Genomic DNA, 27,490 nt, shown 5'->3' with positions numbered 1-27,490 from the left:
GACTTCACCTGAGCTGGCAAGGAGGCAGAAAAAACAAACATTCGTCAAACCCACCTCTGTGTTGGTTTAATGACCACTTTTTTTTGTTTATTTTTGTATGAACAAAGTATTTTTGCAGCTCTTAAAGCGAGACTTTAAAACGTCACTAAATGTTTCTTTGCTCAAGGAAAAGAATTTCCTCTTTGCACAATCTTACAAGATTTATTTGTATTTCTTAAATGACTTCTTTTTAACGAGGTTATTTTCCTAGCGTGCAGACAAAAGTACAAAATTTACAGTATTTATAATAAAACTGTTTTGTAAATAAAAGGAATATAAAATAAAGAATATTGGTCTGGGGTTTATTTCATATTATTATTTCATCTTTTATTTAATATTATTATTTACTATTATTATTTAATATTATTATTTCATATTATTATTTCATATTATTTCATACTAATCAAGTCTTCCTTAACAGAGTCACCATTGACAGAGGCAAATTCATGTGAAAAAACAGATAAACATGGTTTGACATGGTCATCTGCTTGCACATAGAGTGGCTTAAATGATTTTGCACTCTCATTCTTTACCACATGTAATCAAGTTCATTAACTGCTTCTGCTCATTTAATTGCTGCTGTTGCACTGGTGTCCAGTGCCTGAGCTTTCCTGGGAATTGTGATGAGGGAGATGGGGCAGTGCTCTGCTTTTCCCTCCTGAGAAAGTGGCCTTGAAGCAGTGACTGCCAGGAAAAAAACCCTGGCACTGCTGTGTGGGACTGGAGTGGTTTGGGAGCCACCTGGAATTCTGCTCAGAACTTCTGGAATTCTGCTCAGAACTTCTGGAATGCTGCTCAGAACTCAGGGCAGCTCTCCCTGAGTGAAGCCACGGAGATGCCAAAGACTTTCCTGCTGCCAGAGAGGAAGCTGGAGAAATTCCTGTGCTTGGGGTCCCCCGTGTTTTGGGTTCTTCAGCACCACTGAGGGAACCCTGAGCCTGGTTGGGGTTGGGTTCAGGGGGCTCTGAAGGGTCCTGAGGTGGGAAATGCAGCCCCTGCTGAGAGGATGAGCAGGGAATGTCCTCCTGAGAGCGAGCTTTGATCCCAGGGGGATGTGTGAGTTACCTCTGAGAACTGACAGCACTGGAAACCACCCCGTGCTCAGGGCTGGGAGAGACCCCCAGGACCACGGAGTGCAGCCCCTGACCTTGTCCTGCAGGATTTGGGGCTCTTGCCCTGCCCGTGGCAGGGCTGGGGACAGCTCTTGCTCTCATCCCAGGTAGGTGCAGATGGACACGGAGCCAAATCCTCTGTGGGGAGCAGGACACAGCCCCACAGCTTTTGGGCACTTTGTTTTCATCCTGCCTGCCCTGACCCACTCGTGGCTGTGCTGAGGATGTGTGTGAGTGTGGAGAGAGGCGAGGGAGGGACCATGTGGCAAAATGCCCTGGATTTCTCTGGCTGATGGAAAGGCCACTGAGGCATTGCTGTCCTTGCCTGGCTGTAACTCAGCTGGCTAAAGATCACTGGGCAAGCTGAAGAGGTGTCATAAAATGGAGTTAACACTGGAAGATTTCTTGTTTAGAAGGGAAACACCACTGTGGTGGAATTTTGATTGCCTAAACCTGAGGCATTCAGAGTTTCAGCTGCTGGTAAAGCAAAATGCTGAGGTTTGGGGTTTTGTCTGCTGCAGAGGTAAATCACTCATCTGGGAGCTTCTCAAGATTCACGCTGGGAACAGGAACCATCCAAAATATGTCTACGACAGACCTTTGGTTTCTCCATTCTCCCCTGCTAGCAGGAACACGCCTCTGATAAGAAGGAAACCCACAAATAACCATTTCCATGCACACATCAGCCCTGTTCCAGACAGACCCCCAAGTTCTCCCTTCCCAGCAGAGCACTGTCCCGCTCAGCTGCCACAGGGGCACTGCAGATCCTGTTTTTTCAGCCTTGCAGAACAAGCACTCGCACATTGCTGGCTATTTTTATTTCTCTCTCACATAAGCCGTGTGAGTGACTAAATGGACAAAATAAAACCTAAAACCTCGCAGCTCTGGGTTGTGTTTGGTTTTGCTCTTTTAATCCTAGCACATTTAATCCTACTGCATAGCCCAAAGTGATTTCTTTTCAAATTATTTAACATGTGATTTGGGGATCAGATTGGAATTACCCCCCTCACTACCAAATGAAAGGAATTGTGAATGCTGAAATATTGTTTACAGGTGTGGTCACCAAAATTTACCATTATGGAGAGTTTATTTACTGTCTTTGTAATCAACTGTACATCATTCTTCTTTGTAATCTGCGTACAAATGACCAAGTGCAATTGTGAAGAGTGAATGTTGGATTTGTAAGTATTGGAAGATCTCTGTCAATAAATGAGATTAAAGGACTCGAGCAGTTCATGTCTTGCTGCCTGCTTTAGGCCCAGGAAGTGTCACCTATGTCAGCTGGGGATCTGGAGCTGCTGGGGCTGCTCCTCCATCCAAAAGTCCTGGCTGGGGGTTTATTCCTCCTGCCAGTGGGGAGGGATGAGCCCAGGTCAGGTCAGGAGGATTTGTGTCCCCAGCTGGTCCCTTTTTTACGAGAGGAGGGAACTCCATCCCATCCCTGGGCAGGTGAATTGTGCCGTGTCCCTCAGGTGCCACCACCGTCCCCTGGGGCTCTCTGCACCTACAGCACCTCTGCCTGCACCCAGCCCTTCTTAACCCCTCTTTGCACACCCTCCCCTGCCAAAACCACCAGCAGCAGCAGCAGCCTGGGGCACCTGCAGCCTCCCCGGGGTGCTGCTTGTGCCTGCACATCCTGGGGAATCCTCTGGTTCCTGTCCCACAGGCCTGGGAAGTCCCCCAGCAGCGTCTCTTCCTCCCACGGGGGCAGTGGGGGGAACTGGGGTGCCCATATCTGCCCCGTGCCCCCGGGAGCTGCCACTGCCAGGGATGGTGCCCATCCTCAGCCTCTGCCTGCTGGGCAGCTCCGCTCTGCTCCTCAGCACCGCGCCCGGGGCTCAAGGTAAGGCAGAGCAGCAGCTCTGCTCCCCTGGGGCCTTCCTCCCACAGCCTCCTGCTCCTCATCGCTGGGCTCTCCTCGCTGATCCCCGGGCTCTTCCCTGCGGAGGCAAACGGGAGCCCTGCCCTGGTCCCAGAGCAGAGGGATCACGGAGCCCTCGGCATCACAGAGCCCCCGAGCTCCTCTGTGGATGGCAGAGACCCTCTGGGGTCATCAGAGCCACAGCTGGCACATCATCAGAGCCACAGCTGGCACCCCCAGCCCAGGCTGGGCACCTTCCCCAGCCCCCTGGCACAGCACAGATCCCTGGGGTGCCTTTGGGTCAGTCCTGGGCTGCCCTGTCCGTGTTTTCCCGGGTGGGGTCGGGCCCTTAGGAGGGGCTTCAGAGCCTGCAGAAAGGCCAGGAAAGGCTGGCTGTTTGACGTGAAACCCTGGACACGCAGATTTTGGCAGCTGAGGGGGCAGCGGGGTCCCTGAGGAGCACAGGGAGGGTCCTGCTCCCCAGGGACCCCCACCCCAGCTGCAGCCCCCCCTGCTCGTGGGCACCGGGCTGCACAGACACGCTGCAGCAGTGCAGGGCAGCATTTCCCTTCTCCCTGCCCAGCTGCCCTGTGCCCGTTCCCACGGGTGTGGTACGGGACCGTGTCCCCTCGCCGCTATTACTACCGGACGAGGGACACCGTGAGCGTCACCTGCAGCCCGGGCTACACCCTGCGGGGCCCCCGCAGCAGCACCTGCGGGGCTGCCTCCAGGTGGGACCCCCCTCTGCCGCAGTGCAAGAAGGGTGAGTGTCCCAGCGCCGGGAGCAGCGCCGGCCGCGGGGAACCTCCCTCCTGCTTCCTCTCACATTCACTGCAAAGGCAGAGCCGGGATGGATCTGTCCTGGCTGCGCTTCCCAAGCTTGGCTGGCAGAGAAACGTGGGACACGCTGGGTGGGACATGGGGAGGCTGTGCCCTGCCTGGGGCTCCGAGAGGGATGGGGAGAAGAGAACCCCGTGGGATGGCAGGAGCTGGATCCCGGGGGATTTCTGACACTGCTCCTGGGCAGGTGTGGGGCAATTTCACCTCCGTTGTGGAATGGAAAGTAATCACAACTGCTCGCTGCTTCCACGTCAGTGTGGATCCTTCCCAAATCCCGTGATGTGCCCGCAGTCCTGTCGGGACTCTCATTACTGGCAGTAATTTCTTTCAGGTGCAGCTGCACCTTGAGAGAACTAAAGCCTTGACCCAGCAAACGGAAGGCAGAGCAGAATTCAGAGATCACCCTGCTGTTCCCCGAGCTGTGCCAGCAGCACGCAAACCAGCACAGAGCACAGCCACAGGACGCTTTCTTTCCCTCCCTCTGCAGAGGTGACATGTCCTCGGCCACCGAGCATCGCCAACGGGCTGCACAGCGGGCACTCCTCGGGCAGCTTCTCCCGGGGCGTGACCGTGTCCTACAGCTGCCGGCAGGGCTTTGAGCTGCTCGGCAATGCGTCCATCACCTGCGCCGACTCCGGGCTCTGGAGCCGGCCCCTGCCCCGCTGCCGAGGTGGGTGGGTGCCCCTCCTGGGCCGGGGGGCAGGAAGGGTGCCGGGTGTCCTGGAGGAGCAGAGCAGGGGGGTTAGGGCACTGAGGGCACGGCAGGGAAGGGCTCTGGGTGTGCAGGGTCCGGCTGATGCAGCGAAGTTTAAAGGATGCTCTCACCGCTCCCGCAGCGATCGGCTGTCAGGCACCCGAGGTGCAGAATGGGAAGGTGCACAACGCGCAGAGCACCTACAGAGCTGGAGAGACCCTGCACTTCGACTGCCACCCCGGTTATGCAGCCGAGGGCTCTGACGAGGCTCGGTGCCAGCCCGGGGGCACCTGGGACCCGCCGGTGCTCGTGTGCCAGAGGGGTGAGTGCAGCTGCTGCTCAGGAACGGGGGTGCAGGCAGGGATTGAGCCCATCCGTGCAGCATCACTCTGCCTGCCTTCCCCTCGCTCCCCGTTCTTCCTCTGAGCTGAATTTCCATTTCCCTCCCGCAGTCCGGCCGTGCCCGATGCCCCCGGAGGTGGCCAATGGAAAACACAACGGCCAGGACAAAGCGTTTTTTACCGCTGGAATGTCTGTAAGGTACAGCTGCGATCCTGGCTATTACCTGGTTGGAAATGCCGCTGTGTCCTGCAGAGCATCGGGGAATTGGAGCCAGCCCCGTCCCCGCTGTGAAGGTGAGTCTGGGCTCTGTCCCAGCAGGGGACACACTCAGTGTGGCTCTGAGCACAGGGGACATCAAATACCTCATCAAATCCACTGAGACCTTCAGTGAGAGACTAAACTCCATTTTAATGAAATATACGGGTTTATAATATGTAAAGAACAAGCTAAAATCCACGATCCAGAGCCAGCACTCTCCTCCCTGTGCTCCAGTCACAGCCTGGCTCCAGTACATCCATGGATGGTGACAATGCTGAGACCTGGCATAGACATGGGAGGGACACAGCTTTTAGGTGGAGAACAGCTGATTTGAAACGAATCATTTCAATACTCTTTGTCCAGAAAAATCCGAGGAGAGACAGGAGATCCTAAGGCTGCTGGCAGGATGCAGCTGGCAGTGCCTGGGGTTCGACCCCTCTGTCCTCCCTAAGTGTGACATGGGGGAGGGCGGGGCAGAGCTGGCTCCCCAAAATCACCTCTCCCAAACTCTCATGAGGTTTCCCCCTCCCTCTGCAGAGGTGACATGTCCTCGGCCACCGAGCATCGCCAACGGGCTGCACACCGAGCACTCCTCGGGCAGCTTCTCCCGGGGCGTGACCGTGTCCTACAGCTGCCGGCAGGGCTTTGAGCTGCTCGGCAATGCGTCCATCACCTGCGCCGACTCCGGGCTCTGGAGCCGGCCCCTGCCCCGCTGCCAAGGTGGGTGGGTGCCCCTCCTGGGCCGGGGGGCAGGAAGGGTGCCGGGTGTCCTGGAGGAGCAGAGCAGGGGGGTTAGGGCACTGAGGGCACGGCACGGAAGGGCTCTGGGTGTGCAGGGTCCGGCTGATGCAGTGAAGTTTAAAGGATGCTCTCACTGCTCCCGCAGCGATCGGCTGTCAGGCACCCGAGGTGCAGAATGGGAAGGTGCACAACGCGCAGAGCACCTACAGAGCTGGAGAGACCCTGCACTTCGACTGCCACCCCGGTTATGCAGCCGAGGGCTCTGACGAGGCTCGGTGCCAGCCCGGGGGCACCTGGGACCCGCCGGTGCTCGTGTGCCAGAGGGGTGAGTGCGGCTGCTGCTCAGGAACGGGGGTGCAGGCAGGGATTGAGCCCATCCGTGCAGCATCACTCTGCCTGCCTTCCCCTCGCTCCCCGTTCTTCCTCTGAGCTGAATTTCCATTTCCCTCCCGCAGTCCGGCCGTGCCCGATGCCCCCGGAGGTGGCCAATGGAAAACACAACGGCCAGGACAAAGCGTTTTTTACAGCTGGAATGTCTGTAAGGTACAGCTGCGATCCTGGCTATTACCTGGTTGGAAACGCCGCTGTGTCCTGCAGAGCATCGGGGAATTGGAGCCAGCCCCGTCCCCGCTGTGAAGGTGAGTCTGGGCTCTGTCCCAGCAGGGGACACACTCAGTGTGGCTCTGAGATCCTCCCAGAGGGTTCATTCCACGTTTAGTGTCTCATGGAATCAGTTAATGCCAAGCCTTCCTACGGCTGGGGAGGTTTGTGTGGACTTCACGCTGATTTTGTGGCTCCCACATTAACAGCCTGTGGTTTTGTGTTTTCTTTTGCTGCGACTCCTCCTGCACACCCTCATTTCCAGAGACTGTCTGCATCAATCCAGTCGTAGACAATGGAAGGCAAGTTGGTGGCCACGGTTTTCTCTCTGCACCCGGGCAAACGGTGACATTTCGGTGCCACGATGGTTACAGCCTGCAGGGCAGTGCCAGCGTGTCCTGCCAGGAGGATGGCAGCTGGCAGCCCCCCGCTCCTGTGTGTGGCAGAGCACTGCCTCACCACAGCTCCTTCACCACGTCTCCAGGTACCTGACATAACCCTCAGGGTACACTGCTATCTTATGTCCCCTAATCCTGTTTAAAAAATGTTGTTAAATCCTTTGAGGGGAAGATTTGAGCCTATCCTGGGAAAAGAACCTAATCCTCTGCGACCCTTTGGGAAAATGTGTTTGTGTATTAATGGCTATATTAATAAAAATGAACATTTTTGCAAGGCAAACTAAACCCCTTTCGTCCTAACAGTGCTCTTTGTGTGCTTGCCCCTGATGTGCCTGTCCTGCCTGCTTCTCACATCTCTTTTCTCTCTCACTAGGTGCTTGTGGTGCTCCCACAAGGCTGCAGTTTGCTGAGCTAAATGAGGAGCATAGAAATGCCATTGAGTTTTCTGTTGGGAAGACTGTGCAATACACTTGCCTCCCTGGATATGCTAAAGTCCCAGGAATGTCACCTACTATGACATGCCTTGAGAGTGGAGTGTGGTCAGAAGCACTAGAGTTCTGTAAAAGTGAATAGCTCCTTGATTTGGTGTCTGTTGTTGCAGGAGGAACAGGTCTCAGGTTCTGTCCATGCTGCCAAAACATTGATGTTATTCTGAATATGTGACTAGTAAAGCCATGTAACTCCTTGAAACTGGAAACGCGTGTTGGGGGGAACTGGGGATGCGGGCAGGGGACTGGAGGAATAATTGCATATTTTGTACTGTGATGTAGAGAGACAGGAGCCCAGAATAAGGGTGCTCTCCTTCCCCAGGGAAACAGTGTGGGCACCCTGGTGAGCCTGTGAACGGCAAGATCATCTCCCTGACAAACCTCCAGTTTGGGTCTACAGTGGTTTACAGATGTGAAGAAGGGTAAGTCCTGGTTTGGAGGTGGATTAGGTAAGTGTCATCCTTTTAAAGTGCTCATTCACTCCCAGTAAATGGATTCTGTACAGGAGCCCCTGTACAGGGTTCTGTACTATTGTGCCTATACACTATAGTGTGTATACATATATTCACTATATATATATATATACATGCTATAAATGCTGGGAAATGGGTCAGGCAGAGCAAGGAAGGAATTTCCCCTTCAGGGCCACAGCTCTGCTGCCAGCAGGGCTGCTGCCACATCCCAGGAGGTCGGGAGGAACAGTCACTCCAGCTGAAATGGCTTGGGGTGGATGACCAGTGCTTTTCCCACCAGGCACAGGTTAATTGGACAGGCCAGCAGGCGCTGTGAGATCTCGGGGGGAGGTGTTGCATGGACTGGCCACGTTCCCCTCTGTCAGCGTAAGTAGCTCATGGCTCTGGGGGTTTGCATGGATCTGGGAAATGTTTTCCAGCAGAGGCTGCCACATCTTTCCAAAGTTTCACAGGCAATTTCCCCCCTCTGTGGGCAGGAAATGGGTCCTGACTGACACCAGGAGCCCATGGCAGGAGAGGAAGGGAAAACATGCTCAGCTTAGGGGTTGTTTTGTCAGACCCAGAGAGACCAAGGGTCAGTCTGAGGAGAGCCAGGGCCAGCAGTGAATCCCAAAATCCCAGACCGTGGCTTTGCTTCCTCTCTCCACCACTGGTGAGTGCCCAAGAGCTGCTGTGCTGCTCCTCAGCAATCCCACCTGGGCGTTTCTCTGCTGACCAAGCACAGTGGCTGATCAGGGCCGTTTCATATGAAGAAATAAATATTTACTGGTACATTCTGGGGTTTTAAAGCGCTTCCCAGATTCTCCAGGAAGGTGTGAACCACTGGTGGCACACAGACTGTGCCTGTTGCACAACCTGGCACCAGGGTTTTATACAAGTGATGCAAAATAAGTATTTGATTTCTTATTTCTTAAAAAGTAGAAAATGCAAATGATGCAGGTGTTTCCTCCACAGAGTTTTGATTACTACTCTGTTTTCTAGCTGCTGGGGGGTGGGATCCTGCTCCCAACAATCTCTCACCTGGGAGGTCACTTCATCCCATCTTTAGAACAAGTGTTTGTGCCCCGCAGACTGAGGCATTGCAGGTGCTTTGGTGCCGAGTTGAGGTTCTGCACTGTAGGAATGTGCCCCTGTTGATGGAGTAAACAAGTTACCCTTTGTCTTGTTAAAAAGGAGAAAAGCCCAGAAGTTTCTCTCCTCAATTTGGTTAAAAGATGCCTCATAGAGACTTAGAGACTTCACCTCAAATTTAAGGACAGTCAATTGGACAGAAGCCAAAAAGTCCTGCTTAGGCAATTCCCTAGAAAAGAAGAGAACAAAAGAAGTAAATCACTTTTATGAAGTGCTTTTAGCAGGAGCAAAAACCTCTTGCCCTGGGTCGGTTTTTCTCTGTAAAGAGCTTTTTTATTAAAACTTTTTTGTTTCCAACACTGCCGCAGGAGCCATCCTGCTACTTTTATGCCACCTGAGGTGGCTGAGCTGTCATACAATGCTTGTCTATGAGAGCTGGCAAGACCTGGCTCGAATAGACAGAACATCCGTGCTCCTCTGCAGGCATCCCCTGCGAGCCGCCTCCGGACATCCCCCGCGGGCAGCACTCGGGCCGGCTGCTGAGCGAGTTCCACTACGGCACGGCCGTGACCTACAGCTGCCAGCCCGGCTTCCCCCTGCACGGGCACCCCTCTGTCCACTGCACCACCCGCGACGGGCACAGCGGCGTCTGGAGCGAGCCCCTGCCCGCCTGTGGAGGTGGGCTGGGCTGCCCGAGCGACAGGGACCCCCCGAAATCCTCCCAGCACCGCTGCTCCGCGTTGGGGGACACTGGGAAGGTCCAGCCAGCTGGAATTCTTGGCCCAGCAAGAAGGGTTGGGGCCAGGCAGAGCAGGGGAGGCTGGAGGGTCACCCCGCTGCCCCAGGATCCCCTTCGCCCTTGGAGATGTTTGATATTGCAGGATGCAGGCACAACATCATCTCTAGGGAGAATGGTTTCCAGGCTTTTGTCTTAAAATTGCAACCCTTGGTGGCTTCACAGCCGCCCAGCCCTGCCTGAGGGCCTGCTCTGAGCACCTGCACCTCTTTCTGTTCCAGAGGCGAGCTGCCCTGTCCCACAGATCCAGCACGGGAGGATCGTGGCTGCCAGGTCTGCCTACGCACACAGGGACACCGTGACCTTTGAATGTGAGCCAGGCTATGCCATCCGTGGCCACAGAGAGATCCAGTGCCAGCCAAACAACACCTGGGAGCCGCCTGTGCCCGTCTGCGAGCAGGGCAAGTGTCCCAGCAGGGCTTCACCTTCCCCTGCTCCCCAAATCCTCCTTTTGTGGCTCTTTAACACAGGGTTGTCCCTGTCCTGGCAGCTGGCTGCAGAGCCCCGGCCAGGCTGGGCTTTGCCGAGCTGAAGGAGCCCTACAGGAACCGGACGGTGTTTCCCGAGGGGAGCAGGGTGGAATTCGTGTGCCAGCCTGGCTACAGCCAGCTCCCGGGGGTGTCAGCAGCCATCACCTGCCTCAGGAACCAGACGTGGTCTGCAGCGCTGGATTTCTGTAAAAGTACGTCCTACGAGTGCTGAGAGCCTCGAGTGTGAGGCTTGGCTGCTTTTCCGTGCCCCTCCAGCCTTGTGGGCATCTCTCCTGCTCTCTGTGGTGGCAGCCCTGGCTGGGGTGTCAGCACAGCTGAGGGCTGAGGGAGGCTGGCATTCCCTTCCAGGGATGCAGTGCCCCAGCCCGGGGAACCCAGCGAACGGCAGAGCTGTTGTCCTGACAGATCTCCTCTTCGGATCCAAAATTAATTACACGTGTGACAAAGGGTGAGTCTTGCCCCGGTGAGAGTGAAGTGGATTTTCAGCTTTACACAACCCAGTTCCCAAGTCTGAACTCTTGGCTGCCACTCGCAAGGCTTGTAAAGAAATCGCAAGTTGAAAAATCTCACTGTTATAATAATTAATCCTTCTGTGTGGTCCAGGTACAAGCTGGTGGGAGGCTCCCAGAGAATTTGTGAGGTCTCTGGTACACATGTGGCATGGAGTGGGGATCCTCCAGTCTGCCAGCGTAAGTAGGCCACCACAACAGGCCCTTGGAGATGGTTTACGAGATAAAGTGGAACTTCTTTCAAGCCAAAGGTTTTATTGCAAAAGATTTCTCAAGTCACTGAATGTGTACAATATTTTCCTTTTTCTTTTCCTTTTGTTTTGGATATGCTTCTGAAAATGGTTTCAAAGATATTTTATTTATTCTGGTCCAAACCAGGAAGAAACATTAATATTTTAAACTGCCTGTTAGTGGGTAAGTACTTCTCACTGGCCAGTCTCTCTGTGCACCAGTGGTTATGGAAAGGGAGGTAAGAATTATCCCAGCACCTCCAGGCATAGTCAGCAAGGAAGTGACTCACAGGAGGGGACAGATATTCTTTCCCATGTGTGATTTTGTTCCATACAAAGTTCATTCCTAGAGAATTGTGTCATTGCGTCGCTGCTGAGGTGGTTTCCCCTCCAGCAGTGCCCTTCCTGGGCAGTGTGGGCAGTGCTGACCGTCCCCTCGTCCTGCCCACAGGTCTGACCTGTGCCGCCCCTCCGGCCGTCCCCAACGGGACACACAGCGGGGGCTCCAGGGACACCTTCTCCCTCGGGGACGTGGTCACCTACACCTGTGCCCCGGGGCTGGTCCTGGCTGGAGGAGCCTCCCTGTCCTGCACCTCTGTGGACGGGGAGCATGGCACCTGGAGCGGGGCAGTGCCACGGTGCCAAGGTAGGGCTCGGCTGTGCCCACAGCCAGCTCTGGCTGTCCTGGCACAAGGGACGGCCACGGCTGTGGCAGGGCCTGCACCCATGGGGAGACAGCTCACACGACTGATTTTATTAATTCACAGCAGTTAATGTCAGTGTTCAAAACAACTCGGAGAATTTACACTTTTTTCAACATTTTTCTATGCATCAAATACTTATTTGGTAGTGCTTTACTATAACAGCTTTTTCTTTTTGATGCTGCTTTAGTTTTGATCACAACTTAATTTGATGTCTTACTTCTGTAAAAGCTCTAAAAACCAGGATGTTGGTCTCTGAGGGAGAAAAGAGCTAAGCTCCTGGAAAAGTTACATATGACCTTGATATGACCTACATAGGACTGATTGCACTTGTGCAATCTCCCTCCCCTGCTTTCAGAAGGTTGGGGCTTTTGGTGGTTATCTTGCCCTGCCCTATTTCTCAGCTGCCTTTCCTCGTTCCCGGCAGAGGTGACGTGCCCTGCCCCGCCGAGCATTGCCAACGGGCAGCACGGTGCCAGCCCCGGTGCCAGGCACAGCCCGGGCTCGCTGGTGCTCTACACCTGCGCCGAGGGCTACTCCCTGCTGGGGAACGCCTCCATCCGCTGCACTGCCAAGGGCACCTGGAGCCGGCCCCAGCCCCGCTGCCGAGGTGTGTTCGTGTGTTCTCGTGCCTTCCTCTGCCTGTCCCTCGCCTCCTTCCTCCTCCTTGGCTCCTGGTTTAGTCACTGCAACCAAACCCCCAGGGAGAGGCAGAGAGCAGAGGTGCCAGGGGCAGGAGGAGCCCCATGTGCCCCTGTGGGTTTCCCTTTCTGTTCCTGCTGTGTACACAGGTTCAGGAACAGCAGAATAATGGTATTTGTGTAAGAACAAGAGTCAGTAATGTTGAAATGCCCATGGCAGTGATGGCAAGGCCCAGCAGCAGGTGCTGTCCCTGCCCAGTGCCCCTCCACAGCCAGGAGGGGTTTCACTTCCCCAGCTCTTCATATCCTCGTGCTCCTCCCTTCCAGCAATTGGCTGCACCAGGCCAGAGATGGAGAATGGAAAAGTGACAGGCTCAGAGACCACCTACAGCCTGGAGGACACTGTCATCTTCGAGTGCAACTTTGGTTATGCCTTGAAGGGCTCGCAAGAGTCTCAGTGCCAGTTTGGGGGCAAGTGGCACCCTCCTGTCCCCACCTGTGAGAAGCGTAAGTGCGAATGAGGGGCAGCGTGGCAGCTGCTTTCTGATCCTCTGTGTGCAGGCAGAGGGGCTGCTCTCAAGGGCTGGAAAGGAAAAACATGCACGTGTACATCCTGCCATCCTCCTAATCCCCATCCAAACCCCTGAACAGGCTGCCTGGGGAGGCGTGGGCATCATCTGGCACCATCCCTGGAGGGATTTCAAAGACACGTGGATGTGGCACTTGGGGACATGGGCTAGTGGTGGGCTTTTCAAACCTAAATGTTTCTGTGATTCGGACCCTTGGTAAATGCAGGGCTCTTCAAATGAGTCCACAGAATCCAGGCTGGTGCCTGGTATCATTCACAACCACAGAGACTCCAAAGGAAGTTATTAGGGCTATGGATAGAAACTAACCACTGTAGTTGCCTAAACAGTGAGAAACTATCATTTTTATGTCAATAAGCTCAGAAAACATGAAGGCTGGAAGGTAAGAGAGGTTGGGATGGAAATATCATTCAGTAACAGCCGTCATTGCTGTTGGGCAGAAGTTAATGTGAAAGAACAAAGTTAAAAGGCTGCCTCACCCTATGGGGGGGTTTGTGGTACCAGCTCTTGGCTAGCTGGGATGTTTTCCCCTCCTTGCAGTGCCTTCGTGTCCTTCCCCTCCAACTATCAGAAATGGCCAGCACGACAGCAAGGGTGTGACAGAGTTCATCCCTGGCATGGCAGTGAAGTACCACTGTGACCCGGGCTACGTCCTCACCGGGAAAACCACGGTTTCCTGTTTGCCATCGGGAGTCTGGAGCATCCCTTACCCCTGGTGTGAAGGTGAGCTGCAGATGCTGTTACCCTCAGTGCAAAGGGAGGGCACTGTACCCACACAGCCTCCCAAAACCAGAGGAGGACCCCTCAGCTCTGGCAGCCAAGCCCCAGCCTGAGCTCTGCTGCTTTTCCCTTCCAGCCATCACCTGCAGCAGCCCCAGCATCAAGGACGGAGAGGTGGCTGAGGGCCGGAGGGCTGTGTACCACCCTGGGGACAACGTCACCTTCCAGTGCCACCCAGGCTTCGTGCTGAGGGGCAGCCGTGGGGCCGAGTGCCAGCCCGACAGCCACTGGGTGCCTGCTGTGCCCACCTGCCAGCCAGGTGAGCCAGCTGTGACGGGCTTTGCCGTGGTACCAGCGCTCCTCCTCTGGGTGAAACCCCTAAAGCTCTGCTCTCTGCTCGTGCCCTGGCAGTGCGGCTCTGCCCTCCGCCCCCCGTCATCGCCCACGCCACGCTCAGCGCCGAGCCGGGGATGAACTTCACCAGTGGCACCTCCGTGAGCTACAGCTGCCAGCCCGGCTTCTCCCTGCTCGGGGACCCCTCCGTGCTGTGCACGGCCTGGGGCAACTGGAGCCATCCCTACCCACGCTGTGCAGGTGGGGCTGCCTCAGCATCCATCCCGTGCTGGGCTCGGCATCTGTCCTGTGCCAGGCTCAGCATCCAATCTGTACCATGCTCAGCATCCATCCCGTGCCAGCTTCGGCATCCATCCCATGCCAGGCTCAGCATCTATCCCGTGCCAGGCTCACCCTGGCTCAGGCAAACCTGCCAACCTGCAGGATTGCATGGTACAGGGAGAACCACAGCAGGAGCTGTGCTCACTTTGGTGGCACTGGGAATAAGCTGGTGGCATTGCTCAAGTTTCCCAAAAGGAGATGGGCTTGGGTGTTTTAAATATTGAAATTAAAGATTTCTGTACTTTACAGCCTAGAGTCATGTGAAGGCACCACACTGACCAAACTACATTTTGGGCATTGTTTTATCCTGTTTTTGTAAGGCCACATAAATTCGGTGCCTGTGTCCTTACAGGCTGAGTGTTATTTGATGCAGACAAATGTCAGACTACATAGAAGATGCATTAATAACTTGGGGTTTAACAGTGCCTATCAATGCACCTGTTTCTCTCTAGCTGCATTTCGCAGCCAAGGATGTATTTCTCATGCCCGTTTTGTTTCTTGGCAGCTGGTTGTGGCACACCAACACCGTTGCTATTTGCTGAGCTAAGCCAGGAATATGAAAATCAGACTGAGTTTCCTGTTGGGATGACTGTGAACTACACTTGTCGGCCTGGATATGTGGAACAGCCACAGATATCACCAACTATCACATGTCTTGAAAATCTAACGTGGTCTGAAGCCCAGGAGTTTTGCAAAAGTAAGTTTTGTAGCTGCTTCTAATTGGTTTAAATTGTTGTGCACTGAAGCCTTGTAATTTCCCCTTCACCACTCCCTCCTTTGGAGGGTTTGGGCAGACTCCTGAAGATAGTGATTCTTAAAATCAGCTCCCTCCCATGGGCAGGGACACCTTCCAGTATCCCAGCTTGCTCCAAGTGCTGTCCAGCCTGGCTTTGGACATTTCCAGGGATGGGGCAGCCACAGCTGCTCTGGGCACCCTGTGCCAGGGCCTGCCCAGCCTGAGAGGCAGGAGTTCCTTCCCAATATCCCATCCATCCCTGTCCTCTGGCAGTGGGAAGCCATTCCTGCCACTCCATGCCTTGTCCCAAGTCCCTCTCCAGCTCTCTTGAGCCCCTTTAGGCACTGGAAGAGGCTCTAAGGTCTCCCTGGAGCCTTTTCTTCAGGCTGAACAGCCCCAACGTCCCCAGCCTGTCCCAGCATCATGGCCCTGCCCTTTTCTCAGTTTTGCTTTGTCCTCTCTCCTTAGTGCTGCAATGCCCTTCACCTCCAAATATTGACAAAGGAAAGCACGACAGCCAGGACCTGGAGGTTTTTCCCACTGGGATGGTTGTGAACTACAGCTGTGACCCTGGCTACAGCCTCCAGGGAGAGGCATCCATCTACTGCACCAACTCTGGCAACTGGAGCCTCCCTCTCCCTCAGTGTGCAGGTACACTGTGGTTCTAAGCTTGGAGTTATGGATAGCTTGGGAGTTTCTGCCTGTAGGACTCATCCTCACCCTTCCCAAAATTCCAAATCCTTTACCCTCCCCTTTTTTTACCCATTTTGCACAGCGATTTTAAGCTGTACGTAATCAAAATATATTTGAAAACTATTTTTGTAGTTGACATCTCTGTTTCTCCCCTGACAGGTGGCTGTGGTGCTCCTCCAAAACTCACATTTGCAGAGCTAACCAGGGAATACAAAAATCAGCTGGAATTTGCTGTTGGGGACACTGTGCACTACAGCTGCCGGCCGGGACACTCGAGACGCCACGGAGTGCCCCAAACTCTGACTTGCCTCCAAAACCACACGTGGTCTGAAGCCCTAGAGTTCTGTAAAAGTGAATAGCTCCATCCATTTGGTGTTGGTTATTGGAAATTGTCTGTTTTGTGGGTTTTTGAAGGAAAGATTCGTACATGGCTTTACTAGTCACATGGTCTGGGCCGCTTTGGGCCATTTTGAAATCACATCTTTATTGGTGGCAGATCTTGGACAGAGCTTTAAGGTACCTTCTCATAGTGTGTTACACAACCTCAAGAGAGGAGTTTAAACTCAGCCTTGTTCTTTCCCAGGGAAGCAATGTAGACACCCAGAATCTCCCAGGAATGGCAGAGTTGTTGTTCTGACAGATCTCCTTTTTGGGTCAACCGTGAACCACACGTGTGATGAAGGGTGAGTCCCACACTGCCTTTCCTGACTCCGTGTCCAAATTTGGTGTTGGGTAAAGGATCAGAGCTCACTCCTCTGCACAGCTGTTCTCCCACAGAAGACCTGAATTGGAATTTTGGTTCCAATTATGCCGTAGTTGCCTGGTCCAGAAAGGGAGAATTGTCTCATTTTTCCCTCCTGTGCTCAGCAATTAATTTGCAAACCAGTTTCAGTTTTCCTTCTCAGATGGCCTCGAGCAGGAGCTGAGAGTGGGAGCAAGGCCGTGCTGCAAGGAGGCTCCAGCCCTTTGGAAATCATTTGGGTCCTGATTTATCACCTGGCCAATCTAAGCCAGAGTTATGGGGTCAGTGCTGCTCCTCTTGGATCTGGGAAGAAGGAACTTGGTGTCCTTCATTCCCACATGTCGAACCAGCAGAGAGACCTTGGTGATCAGCTGGAATCAGGAGGCTGCAGAAGGAAACCTCTGGGGAGGGAAAAACACGAGCTGAAGGGCTTGGTATGAACTGGTATTTCTGCTCTGTACCTCCAGGTACAGACTGGTTGGACAGTCCCACAGGAGATGTGAGATTTTGGGACGAGGTGTTGCCTGGACTGGTCTGCTTCCCATCTGTCAAAGTAGGTCACCACTACATTGGGGCCAGAATTGACATATTAAGTCCTTAAAATTAAAAAGCATTTTCTTTAAATTAATAGAATTAAATGAATAAGACTATTAAAGCATGATATTCCTCTGGGATAGTTTGGGGTATTTTTTTTATGCTTGTATGTTTGGTTTCTTCTAAAAATCCTCCAGATGTAGGCTTTTGATCTGTCATAGCAATGCAGACTGAAGGTTGTGAGATGCCTGCAGGGACTTGTCCCTTTTGTTTCACAACAATAAGTAAGAAACCAAGTTAAAAATGTGTTTTGTAATAGAAGAGTGATATTTTGAGTACCACTGAAATGGAATTTTCCAAACACTGTACTGTTATCTGAAGCACAAGGGTGTTTTGCAGGGGTTGATCATTGTAATTAGTCTTTTCTTTAGATGGACTTGCTTTGGAAGGCACGAGGCTGGGATTGTAAAACATTCATGAGATTGAATTTCTACCCCATTTCATGCATTTCTTAGAATATATTCACACTATTCTGTTTATAGGCATAGAACTATGTTTATATATAAAATACTTTGGTACCCTTAAGGTACCTAGAAGAACTTAAACCCCTCAGTTCTTGGAATTATTCTTATCTGAATCTCTAAGTCCTGCCTGTGAAACTCCTCTGAGCACGCTTTATGATGTGTTCATTACAGCACCCACACGGCTTTGCATGCCTCAATAGGAGTTTCTCTTTCAGGGGTGCTGTGCCCAGCCCCACAGATCCAGAACGGGAGGGTGGCTGTCCCCAAGCCCCGCTACACCTACAGGGACTCTGTCACCTTTAAGTGCCACAGAGGCTTCACCCTGCGAGGCCACCCCACGTCCCGGTGCCGAGGTGACAGGAGGTGGCACCCACCCGTACCTGTCTGTGAGCAGGGTAAGAATCAGCTCTTGGCCGTGTCGGGATTGCACACTCCTCCTGGTGTCTCCTGCCCACTCAGCGAAGCCAAAGTTGCTTTTATTTTTCCTGGTTATTCCAACCACTTTAAGGAGAACCCAGAAATTTTTCCTTTCATTTATGCCTCTCTTCACACACAGGAGATGAGCCAGGGCTTGGGTAATGCTGTAAGTACTGGCATGATTTGCACTTTCTCACACTGCTTGTTGTAATCTGTGATCTGCATTCTCTTAATTCCCTGGAAATGAGGAATTTGGTAGCTGCAGGACACTGACTATCAGAGAGCTGTGAATTTTTTCCTGGAAATGTAACACCAGGATGATGGGAAATGAAGGTAAATGTGTACATTTTATTTGCTCAACCATGTTTTTAAACTCTTAATGCTGCATTTAGATGGAGTGTCAGAACATTATCACCACCCTGATACCACAAGAAAGCCAGGTAGGTCTCTTACCAGAAGAGGCAAAATTTGATTTACTAATCACTAACTCCTCCTCCCAGCCTGTCCTGCTTTTTTGAGGGAACTTTGCAGAGGCTTGGGCAGGGCTGTTGGGGTCAGTGCTGTGGGAGGGAGCGTTCAGCCTTCCCCAGCTGCTCAGAAGTTTTCCCTCTTGTCTCTCTGAGCTCTGTTTTGATCTGCACGTCTGTTTTCAGTGCTGCACTGCTCCAAGCCTGCAGATATCACCCACGGGTCTTTCCGTGGCCCAGCAAAAGCAGTTTTTACTGTGGGAACATCTGTAAACTACATCTGTGAGCCTGGCTTCTCCCTCCTGGGGACAGCATCCATTTATTGCACAGCCTCTGGAGCCTGGAGCCATCCCCCTCCAGTCTGTCAAGGTGTGTTTTGGCTGCAGAGAGAGAATAAAGGACATTTAACAAGTCTTGCCTTGGGGGATGGTCTGTAGAAAGTCTAAATCTGAGTACAGAATGTGTGGTAAGAGCAAGCTCGAGTTTTTGGCCTTTCCACAGCCTGCTGGAGTTATGGGGGTCCAGGCTGTCGAGGGCAGAAATTGGAAGGGAGCAGCTGAGGCTGCAGATGGACAATGCCTCAGTCACTCCCTGGCCACCCTCCAGCACCCCGTTGATTGTCCCTCCCTGACTTTCCAGCTGGGAAGTGTCTGCAGCCTCCAAACATCACCAATGGGAGGCTGAAAGGCGACAGCTCTGCCGCCTTTCCCTCCGGAGCCGTTGTATCCTACAGCTGCGATCCTGGTTACTCCCTGCTTGGGAACGCTTCCATCACCTGCACGGCCTCGGGATCCTGGAGCCAGCCCCTGCCGCGGTGCCAAGGTGTGTCTGTGCTCCTTTGCTCTTTGGAATTCCATGCGGGACTGAGGCACCTTCCCAGTTCTGCAGAAGGAGAATTAATTCATGGCAACACTCAGAAGGAATTCAAGAGCAATGTCCTAAATAACCCACAGCTGTGTTTCTCATATTTTGTGTCCCCTCTTTTTACTGCTTCCAATTCAGAGATCAGATGTGAATTCCCGGATGTCCAAGGTGTTAAAAAAGCCATTAAAGGAAATACTTATCGCTCTGGCACTAACATCACTCTTGAATGTGACGATGGTTACATGCTGGCAGGCATCAGTCACACCCAGTGCCAAGAGGATTTCAGCTGGGACCCTCCGGTGCCAGCCTGCAAACTGAGTGAGTGGAATATAAACAAAGCAAAGATCAAACAGAAGCATACAAAGGCATTCTAAACATGCAAATTTCTGTCGGTATTTTTTTTTAAAAGGAAGTATACAAGGGTGTGGTTTGACGAAATCTGGTGTTGTGGGTCTTAGCAGTGAGACATTGGCATGGGGAAGCTGTGGCTGCCCCTGGGTCCCTGGCAGTGCCCAAGGACAGGTTGGATGGGATTTGGAGCAGCCTGGGACACTGGGAGGTGTCCCTGCCATGGCAGAGGGGTGGAACTGGATGAGCTTTAAGATCCACTCAACCCAAACCATCCTGTGATTCTAAAGGGTTTATTGGTACTGATTAAAGACAGTGGAGAGAGGCTGTAGTTTGCTGATTTTCCTTTTTTCCCCTTCCCTCCAGCATCCCCCAAGTCCGGGTCAGTAGGCCTAGGTAAGCAGCTTGCAAACATTTTTGTCCCCAGCTCAGTAGCCTCAGTGGCACAGCCTCCCTCTGCTTACACGGCAGATACACCCTGTCGTAAATTCAGTGTGCTTTACACACATAGTGAGAATAACCCATATCCTTCTCCCTCAGGAGTGGTAGCTGCAGCAGTTCTGCTGCTCCTGGGGGCAGGTGTTGTCTGGAAAATAATTTCCAAGCAGAAGGAAGGGTAAGGCAGCTCTGGCTGTTTGTTCCTGTCGCTTGGTGCCAAGTCCCAAGCTTTGTATGCTTGATACATCTGAAATATTTGCCTCAGTGTGTCTGGGCCTTGTAACTCTGTACCTTCAGCTCAGGCTTGCAAATGATACAACCTGCAACTCATGGTGTGGTTATGTCATTTTATTTCAAACCGTTCTTTCTGAAAAGAAACCAAACCGAGTGTTCTTTTACAAGGCAGTTCATTGTTTTCTTCTTTTTCACATAGCTATTATCATACGTATGAAAACTATAATTACAGAACCCCCCTGAACCCAGACTCTGAACACAGAGGCTCGTGTCTGCCATAGGAGGTATGGATTTATATTCCTCAGCACAAAATACCAATTAGAGCTGCAATAACTATACTGTCATTTGTTTATATTGCTGACTGTATTGTCTCCTTGACTGAGTATTTTCCTAACACAATCATTCAAGCAGAAACCTCTTTCCCTTTTGTCTTCTGATAGGATATTTTCTTTTGCTGAAAAGAAGATATTTTAAACATATTGGGGTTTTAAACCATCCTATTTTTATTTCTGACTTCGCCCTCAAAGTATTTCTTTAATTTTCCACAATCTGGATGGTTGGTGTGCACAGGTCAGACTTCCAGACCAGTCCTTTCTTCTGACTTAAAGCTGCTTTTAATCTGTACAGATTATGAGAAAGCTGAAAAACTACCTCATCCGTAGTAGAGTCAGAAAAGGACTGAACTTGGTTCCTGGGTTTTTTTATTGCTTTCAAACTTGCTACAAAGGTATTTTTACTTACAAGTGAATCTATTTCCTGTGGTGGATCTATTGTAGCCAGCAGTGAATTTTCACTGTTAGCAGCACCTCCCCTCCAAAGTGGGACATGTAAAAATATCAGTTTTGGGTGATTTCTTTGAAGCAAAGCATTTCCCAGAAATTCTCTCCTCCCATTCCGGGTGGCGATGGAATCTCTACACATCAGTACAAAAGCAGGAAACTCTGATTTCAACACCAGGATATCATCTCTTTCCTAGGCTGGGATCCCTGCTGCTGCTAACCAGGCACCGGGCTCGTTCCCTGCAGTGAGGAAGTGCTGCTCACGTGGAGACTGGAATTCTGTGGCAAAAAAAAAGGGACATTTTACTGTAAATCTTCAATGCTCTTCTGCTCTCAGTAGTTACTGAAAGGATCTAAGGAGGCTCAGACTGCACGCAGTGTGGGTGTTGCCTCGGAGGGAATTCTGTGTGCTGCTCCTGATGAAGAATATTTTCTTTATCCCCAAAAAACTGGATGACCAAGTGGATAACCCCAAGCCTTGGTAGGGAGAAAAAATGAATAATGCACTGGCCATAACCCCCATTCCCTGTCTCCCTATGCTCACCAAAACATACCTGCACAAGGGTGGGAGTAACCATATGTTAATTAATATCTTAATTACAGCTGTATTTACATCTTTATTTCCTTCCAGCAACGCTTACATGCAGTGTTCCTCTACCAATGCTTAACCTAATAAAAGCTGTTTATAGCAATCCTGTGTCTTCACTTAGTCCTACCCAGAACTTTAAGTGTTTTCTGTTTTGTTGGATTTAAATTTTTTGGCTGTTCTATTTTAATGCTGCTCCGCCAAACACAGGATTTAACTTCCAAGGCGAGCGTCCCTGCACAGGGGTGCCCATCCTGAGCTGGCTGTTATTTTTAATTAATCCCTGTTGATGTTCCAAGTGTGGCACCTAAATACCCTTAGATTTTTTTCGTCTTTGATGTTCCAAGTGTGACACCTAAATACACTTAAGATTTTTTTCATCTTTCCTTGAGCTGCCCATGGAAGGATTCGATCTCCTTGCAGCCAGGGACGTAATGCGCTGAGGGTGTTGTAAAATGTGGAATATATCCACATATGCCAAGATTTCTTTAAGTCAGGGTGTCCTTTGGTGGAAGATCTTTGTATACTTTCAATCCTAACCCATAAAAAAGGAGCAGGCAGGAGCACCCCTTAGTCAAGGGCATCCCGAATGATCTCGCTTTAAGGAGGAAAGAAATCAAGGTGCTGATGTATGTATTTGGCAAAATACTCGAGGCCCATGTATTCTTCAGCTGAACAAAGATTATTATCCTGCTAAAAACCCCACTTTGGGGTCAAACAGCGCCTTCCCTCAGCATGCGTTGAACTGAGCCGTGACTGCGTCATCCGTGTGGGAATTAACTCATCCCAACAGAGCGGCTGCGCCCGGAAACCGGCCCAGCGCTGCGGCGCTGTGTGCCACACCGGCACGGGCAGCTCCGCCCGGGGATTCCCGGTGCAGAACACCCCGAGGGGCCCCCAGGCCGCCGCGCCGCTGAGGGAGCCCGGCGGGCGGGCGCGGCCATGGCGGCGGCGCGCTGAGGGCGGGCGGGCCGCGCTGAGGGCGGGCGGGGCGCGCTGAGGGCGGGCGGGGCGCGCTGAGGGCGGGCGGGCCGCGCTGAGGGCGGGCGGGCCGCGCTGAGGGCGGGCGGGGCGCGCTGAGGGCGGGCGGGGCGCGCTGAGGGCGGGCGGGCCGCGCTGAGGGCGGGCGGGGCGCGCTGAGGGCGGGCGGGGCGCGCTGAGGGCGGGCGGGCCGCGCTGAGGGCGGGCGGGCCCCGCCCTCACGGGCCGCGCACGCGCAGCCGGCCCCGCGCTGCGTCTCCGGCGGCGCCGGGAGCGAGCGGAGCGGCCGCGGCCGCGGCCCCGCGGCGGGGATGGGGCGGCTCTCGGTGCCGCCGCTGCTCCTGCCCGTGCTGCTGCTGTGGCAGCTCGGCGGGGCCCAGGATCAGGGTGAGAGCGGCGGGCGCGCGCTCCGTGCTGCCCCGAGCGGGCGGTGCCGGTGGGGAAGGGGCGCGCGGAGCGGCGGGCGCGGCGCGGAGCCCTCGGGGGACCGCGCCTGGGAGGAGCGGTCGGGATCGGGGTCGGGAATTAAGGTCGGGATTGGGGTCGGGATCGGGGTCGGGGTCGCGCCCCGCTGCCGCTCCGGTCCCCGCGGTGCTGAGGGAGGCTCGGGGCTCGGGCGGCAGGAAGGAAATGGCTCCAGGGCGGCGGTGCGAGCACGGGGGTTTGGGCGGGTTCGGATCTCACAACTGAGGCGCTCTTTGGGTGGGAAGCCGCTTCAAATCGCATCCGTCCCACCCCGCCCTGGGCAGGGACACCTGCCGCGGAGCCTCTGTCCAGCTGGCTTTAAACCCCGCTTTCTGTCCCTTAGACCCGCTTTCCTTTTCCCTTAAGGAAGGACAATGAGCTCTGTGAGTGGGGCTGGCTTCTTTGTTTTTCATGCAGCAAACGAAATGGGTGTACAGTGAGTGAAGTCGTGTGTTTAACTACAGAAAAACCCCAAAAAAACCCAAAAAAAGGCAAACAGGCAAAAATCTGAAAATAGGATCTGGAAGGAAGTGCATTGTCTTGGGTAAAATGACTAAAGAACTTGAGGAAACAATGTGTAATTTGCCCTATACTAGTGTAGAGCTGGACGCAGTTAAAACCTAAATTAAAAAATTGGGAACGACTTAAATATATCCTTAAAAAGCTGTTCAATTACTCTGCCTCCTGTGCTGAAACAAGTGTGTTTCTCTTCTTGTTGCTAAGGTGCTCTGTTGCTTTTTCCTTCCTCTCCCAGGTACGTGTCCCAAGCCAGAGCGGCTGGAGTACGCAGAGCTCAATGAGCCCTTCAGGGAAATGCAGAATTTTCCACCTCAGAGCAAAATCTCCTTCACCTGCCGGCCTGGATACGTGAGGGTTCAAGGGATGTCACTGACCTGGACATGTGGTGATGACTTGCAGTGGTCACCCAAAGGCGTGTTCTGTATAGGTAATTTTTTGTACCCCTTTTTTCCCCACTTACTTTTAGCAGTTTCAGTTGGCTTGCAACTGAAACTAGAGTTTTGAATTAGGGTTTTGCCATATTTTAAATGAAGCTTGGGAAATACTGGTGTGGGTAAGAGCAATAAGTGTCAAAGATTTTAGTCTTTGTATGTAACTATAAAGATGTAGATTTTTTTTTTTCTTTTCTTTTTTTTCCCCCCTTCCCCCAGCGAGAAAATGTGAGTACCCAGGAGAGTTGGAAAATGGTCATTTTGATGCAACAGATCTTACATTTGGCTCAGTTTTGACATTTTATTGTAATGAAGGGTAAGTGTTTTGGTGAAGTTAATGATTCCTTTTTTATTTTTTTAATGTTTACACCAGGTTTGAACCAAACCCAAATTTTCTATTCCAGTTCTGATCTGAAATCTGAATTCTACCTATAGCAAATGAAATTACAGCTAAATTTAATTTGATTCCCTGGTTTAATTACTCTTTGCATCAACCCTAAGCTTTTTTGTGAGATTCTGCAGAACTGGTGACTTCTTTTAATGCTCCTGTGGCAGAAGAAGTAGATATAAATTGATCATCCTTCATTATTGAATAATTAAGTTAACAACACTAAGGAGGGCTTTTTTCCTTTTCCTTGAGTATTAGTAATTTTAGGATTATTAGAGGGTATTTTTAAAATTTAATTAGTAATTTTAATATTAGAGGGTATTTCTGAAAATGGTAATATTTTCACAGTTCCTTAGTGATGTCTCTTTATTTGTTTTGTTTTCAAAGTGAGACTGTCAGCCAAATAAACAAGATTCTGTTCTCACTACAACAAAACCTTGCTGTGTTATGCCTCTGTAACCACAGAACAGAATTATTGATAAGAGCTGATTTTTTGGTGCGTGTTGCAAAAAAGAGAAATTTAGGTTTCACTTCTTCAAAATTTTTACCTGTCTAGGTACAGAATACAGGGTAAGGAAAAGATTTCCTGTGATATCATGAATGGACGTGTTGGCTGGAGTGGAGCTCTGCCTTACTGTGAAAGTAAGTAAATTATTGCTGTGTTTGATTTTCTGTTCGGGGGGGTAGTTCATTTACAAAGAGCTGTGCCACCAATTTTCCAGTACAAAAAATGATGGGAAAACAGCGATTATTTTTATCCTAGCTACTTGGGATGTGCCTGAGGAATGACCACTGAAAAATGTCCGTTTTGTGGTAATTATCTCGTATTAAAATCAGCCTCTTGTTGAAGCTGAGGTTCTGTAGCGTGGCTTCGAGTGGCTGCGTCAGATTTTCAATGAAACAACTGGAAAATCAAGGCTTGCTCTTTGAAGTGAGCCAGCTAACACGACAAAACCAATTTGACCAATTTTTGTGCTTTATTTACAGAAATTCCTTGTGAGCCACCTCCCAAAATAGCCAACGGGGACTATGAGGAAAGCTCCAGCTACGTGTACCAGAGCTCAGTGACCTACAGGTGTCGGGATGTGCCCAGGGGCAGTGATCCCTTCTCCCTCATCGGCCCAGACACGATTCACTGCACAGCTGATGCACACTCAAATGGAGTCTGGAGTGGGCCACCTCCACAATGTCGAGGTTGTTGGGATTTTTCATTCTTTATTATTATTATTATTATTAATAATAATTTTATTATTTATTTATTATTTATATTATTTATTATATATTTATTTCTTTATTTATATTTATTATTATATATTATTTAGAATAATTTTATGATTCTGTTATTATTATTTCATTCTTTATATTCTTTATTATATTTTTCATTCTTTATCTATTATCATTCTTTATTCGCTGTCCCTTTCCTTGGAAGCGGGGCGGGGAGAATGGACTTTGCCTCAGGAATGCTCTGGCACAGTTCCAGTGGAGATTACATCAGCATGGTGGATATTGATGGATTAGAACATAGATTATAACTAAAATTTAAGTTAAAGCTTGAAAAATACGTGTTTTGTTGGCAGAAGTGACAAGGCCAAAGTGAAGGAACTGGGAGACCACAAATCCTGCAGAAAAATTGTGTCAAGGGCAAGGATGTGGGGGCTGGAGTAGGACTTGTAAAAAACTAAGGAAGAATCCTGTTCCTAAAAACACAGCCACTATGGAAGTGCAGGAATCAATGTTTTTACAAAGTCTCTCCAAAACATCTTGGGGAAATTGGCACGTAGGGAAAAGGATGTTGTGTTTGGTGCAATGTTTGTGTTAACAGATGTTTCCGAGCTTTTTTTTCATGTGCTAACAAATGTTTGTGCTAACAAATGGTTCGCCTCTTTCAGTGGTCAAATGTGAAGAACCTCGAGTTGAAAATGGGAGAAAAATATCTGGATTTGGACTTCCCTACAGATACAAGGACTCGGTTGTGTTTGAGTGCAATCAAGGCTATTTCATGGTTGGAGAAATGGTGATTACCTGTGAAGAAAACAACACCTGGGTTCCTCCAAAACCAACTTGTGAGAAAAGTAAGACTTTTTCTGTGAAATTCCCTTTTCTCTTGCGTGTTGAAAGTGTTTTGGTTAAAGCAGAGCATCCTGGTGTTCTAGTGATTTCATGGGTGAAGGCAGGAGAAAAGATGTGGAATACAGGAAAAAATACTTGATACAGAGAATTAGGAGTATGCACAGTGAGGAAAGCTGTGGTATCCTTCTAGAGCAGTTGAATTCTTTCTGTGTGTATTTTTATGCAGCTCTTCAGCTCCTACTTTCTACAAATTATTGTAGAGCTCAGAGGAATAATGAACCAGTAAGGATTTCTGAGCTGCCACATCATAGGATTGTATGACCTTAATGAATACCTACAATGATGTTTAAGTTTTCTAAAGGGAATATTTGTGCTTAAAATTGGGGTAAAGTTAAACTTCTGACATGTGCTGAGCTATTTTTCTTACATGAAGGCAGCTTGTGTTTGTGGAATGAGTTACTGTGTTAGGAAATAAACCTTATTCTCACTAAACTTGTTTGAAATTCCTGCATTAGTTACTGCAGATGTGTGTCCTGCCCCGAAGATCCCCAATGGGGTCCTGATTCCAAGCAAACCTGCCTATGGAAAAGGAGAGTCTGTCCAGATCAGGTGCAATGCTGGCTGCTCCTTCCCTGATGGCTCTGCAGAGGTGACAGTGACCTGTCAAGAACAGAGCTCCTGGGGTGCTTTACAGCACTGTGCCTGTGAGTAAAATTGCTAAAAGCAGGAGCAGACTGACGAGTTTTAAATATCTGATGTAGTAATACATTTTTAATTTTTTTTCCTCCCCTTTTTCTTTCCAGGTGAGTCTGAAGGTTCTGGTTCCACTCCAGTCATAAGTTATGGGACAGTGACACATGGACAAAAACCTTCCTACCATGTGGGGGATTTCATTACCATTGAGTGCTACACGGGGTACACCTTGGATGGGGAGGCTCGCATCCAGTACATTGGAAACAACCAGTGGGTGCCTGCAGTGCCAACCTGCCAGCTCAGTAAGTATGGGC

The 27,490-nt window shown here is 51.1% G+C and overlaps 3 protein-coding genes across 13 annotated transcripts in view; 2 read left to right on the top strand and 1 right to left on the bottom strand.

Annotated features, from left to right (window-relative positions):
• Nucleotides 1-21,735, top strand: part of LOC110473441 (complement receptor type 1) — a 29,313-nt gene extending 7,578 nt beyond the window's left edge. Inside the window, exons 15-52 of the mRNA XM_085561032.1 lie at nucleotides 1,988-1,991; nucleotides 2,818-2,994; nucleotides 3,497-3,775; nucleotides 4,340-4,522; nucleotides 4,689-4,868; nucleotides 4,999-5,181; nucleotides 5,684-5,866; nucleotides 6,033-6,212; nucleotides 6,343-6,525; nucleotides 6,753-6,971; nucleotides 7,259-7,450; nucleotides 7,696-7,795; nucleotides 8,127-8,212; nucleotides 9,401-9,595; nucleotides 9,935-10,114; nucleotides 10,204-10,395; nucleotides 10,553-10,652; nucleotides 10,808-10,893; nucleotides 11,395-11,589; nucleotides 12,072-12,254; nucleotides 12,613-12,792; nucleotides 13,413-13,595; nucleotides 13,729-13,911; nucleotides 14,004-14,186; nucleotides 14,773-14,964; nucleotides 15,472-15,654; nucleotides 15,856-16,047; nucleotides 16,280-16,379; nucleotides 16,906-16,991; nucleotides 17,712-17,891; nucleotides 18,306-18,353; nucleotides 18,567-18,749; nucleotides 19,020-19,202; nucleotides 19,383-19,562; nucleotides 19,959-19,988; nucleotides 20,133-20,208; nucleotides 20,464-20,548; nucleotides 21,241-21,735. Of these exons, the coding sequence (XP_085417158.1) occupies nucleotides 1,988-1,991; nucleotides 2,818-2,994; nucleotides 3,497-3,775; nucleotides 4,340-4,522; nucleotides 4,689-4,868; nucleotides 4,999-5,181; nucleotides 5,684-5,866; nucleotides 6,033-6,212; nucleotides 6,343-6,525; nucleotides 6,753-6,971; nucleotides 7,259-7,450; nucleotides 7,696-7,795; nucleotides 8,127-8,212; nucleotides 9,401-9,595; nucleotides 9,935-10,114; nucleotides 10,204-10,395; nucleotides 10,553-10,652; nucleotides 10,808-10,893; nucleotides 11,395-11,589; nucleotides 12,072-12,254; nucleotides 12,613-12,792; nucleotides 13,413-13,595; nucleotides 13,729-13,911; nucleotides 14,004-14,186; nucleotides 14,773-14,964; nucleotides 15,472-15,654; nucleotides 15,856-16,047; nucleotides 16,280-16,379; nucleotides 16,906-16,991; nucleotides 17,712-17,891; nucleotides 18,306-18,353; nucleotides 18,567-18,749; nucleotides 19,020-19,202; nucleotides 19,383-19,562; nucleotides 19,959-19,988; nucleotides 20,133-20,208; nucleotides 20,464-20,545 (5,724 nt within the window). The 3' untranslated portion in view covers nucleotides 20,546-20,548; nucleotides 21,241-21,735. The remainder of the gene's footprint in view (nucleotides 1-1,987; nucleotides 1,992-2,817; nucleotides 2,995-3,496; nucleotides 3,776-4,339; nucleotides 4,523-4,688; nucleotides 4,869-4,998; nucleotides 5,182-5,683; nucleotides 5,867-6,032; nucleotides 6,213-6,342; nucleotides 6,526-6,752; nucleotides 6,972-7,258; nucleotides 7,451-7,695; nucleotides 7,796-8,126; nucleotides 8,213-9,400; nucleotides 9,596-9,934; nucleotides 10,115-10,203; nucleotides 10,396-10,552; nucleotides 10,653-10,807; nucleotides 10,894-11,394; nucleotides 11,590-12,071; nucleotides 12,255-12,612; nucleotides 12,793-13,412; nucleotides 13,596-13,728; nucleotides 13,912-14,003; nucleotides 14,187-14,772; nucleotides 14,965-15,471; nucleotides 15,655-15,855; nucleotides 16,048-16,279; nucleotides 16,380-16,905; nucleotides 16,992-17,711; nucleotides 17,892-18,305; nucleotides 18,354-18,566; nucleotides 18,750-19,019; nucleotides 19,203-19,382; nucleotides 19,563-19,958; nucleotides 19,989-20,132; nucleotides 20,209-20,463; nucleotides 20,549-21,240) is intronic.
• The window catches only part of LOC144247680 (uncharacterized), a 33,269-nt gene continuing 26,142 nt past the window's right edge, over nucleotides 20,364-27,490 (bottom strand). For all 3 annotated transcript variants that reach the window (XM_085561097.1, XM_085561094.1, XM_085561095.1), the window contains one exon: nucleotides 20,364-21,322. The gene's annotated coding sequence lies outside the window, so the exon portion shown is untranslated. The remainder of the gene's footprint in view (nucleotides 21,323-27,490) is intronic.
• Nucleotides 22,865-27,490, top strand: part of CD46 (CD46 molecule) — a 22,588-nt gene continuing 17,962 nt past the window's right edge. For all 9 annotated transcript variants that reach the window (XR_014950136.1, XR_014950134.1, XR_014950135.1 and 6 more), the window contains exons 1-8: nucleotides 22,865-22,997; nucleotides 23,830-24,021; nucleotides 24,245-24,341; nucleotides 24,970-25,055; nucleotides 25,401-25,607; nucleotides 26,303-26,485; nucleotides 26,999-27,187; nucleotides 27,287-27,478. Coding sequence is in view for 5 of the 9 variants with exons in the window: in XM_085561086.1 (XP_085417212.1) it covers nucleotides 22,922-22,997; nucleotides 23,830-24,021; nucleotides 24,245-24,341; nucleotides 24,970-25,055; nucleotides 25,401-25,607; nucleotides 26,303-26,485; nucleotides 26,999-27,187; nucleotides 27,287-27,478 (1,222 nt within the window). In the remaining 4 variants the exon portion in view is untranslated. The remainder of the gene's footprint in view (nucleotides 22,998-23,829; nucleotides 24,022-24,244; nucleotides 24,342-24,969; nucleotides 25,056-25,400; nucleotides 25,608-26,302; nucleotides 26,486-26,998; nucleotides 27,188-27,286; nucleotides 27,479-27,490) is intronic.

This window comes from Lonchura striata, chromosome 26 (assembly GCF_050655825.1).
Source record: "Lonchura striata isolate lonStrDom1 chromosome 26, ASM5065582v1, whole genome shotgun sequence".
In the NCBI taxonomy this organism is placed as follows: Eukaryota; Metazoa; Chordata; class Aves; order Passeriformes; family Estrildidae; genus Lonchura; species Lonchura striata.
Note: the sequence above shows the minus strand (reverse complement) of the source record. Positions and strands in the feature narration are given on the sequence as shown.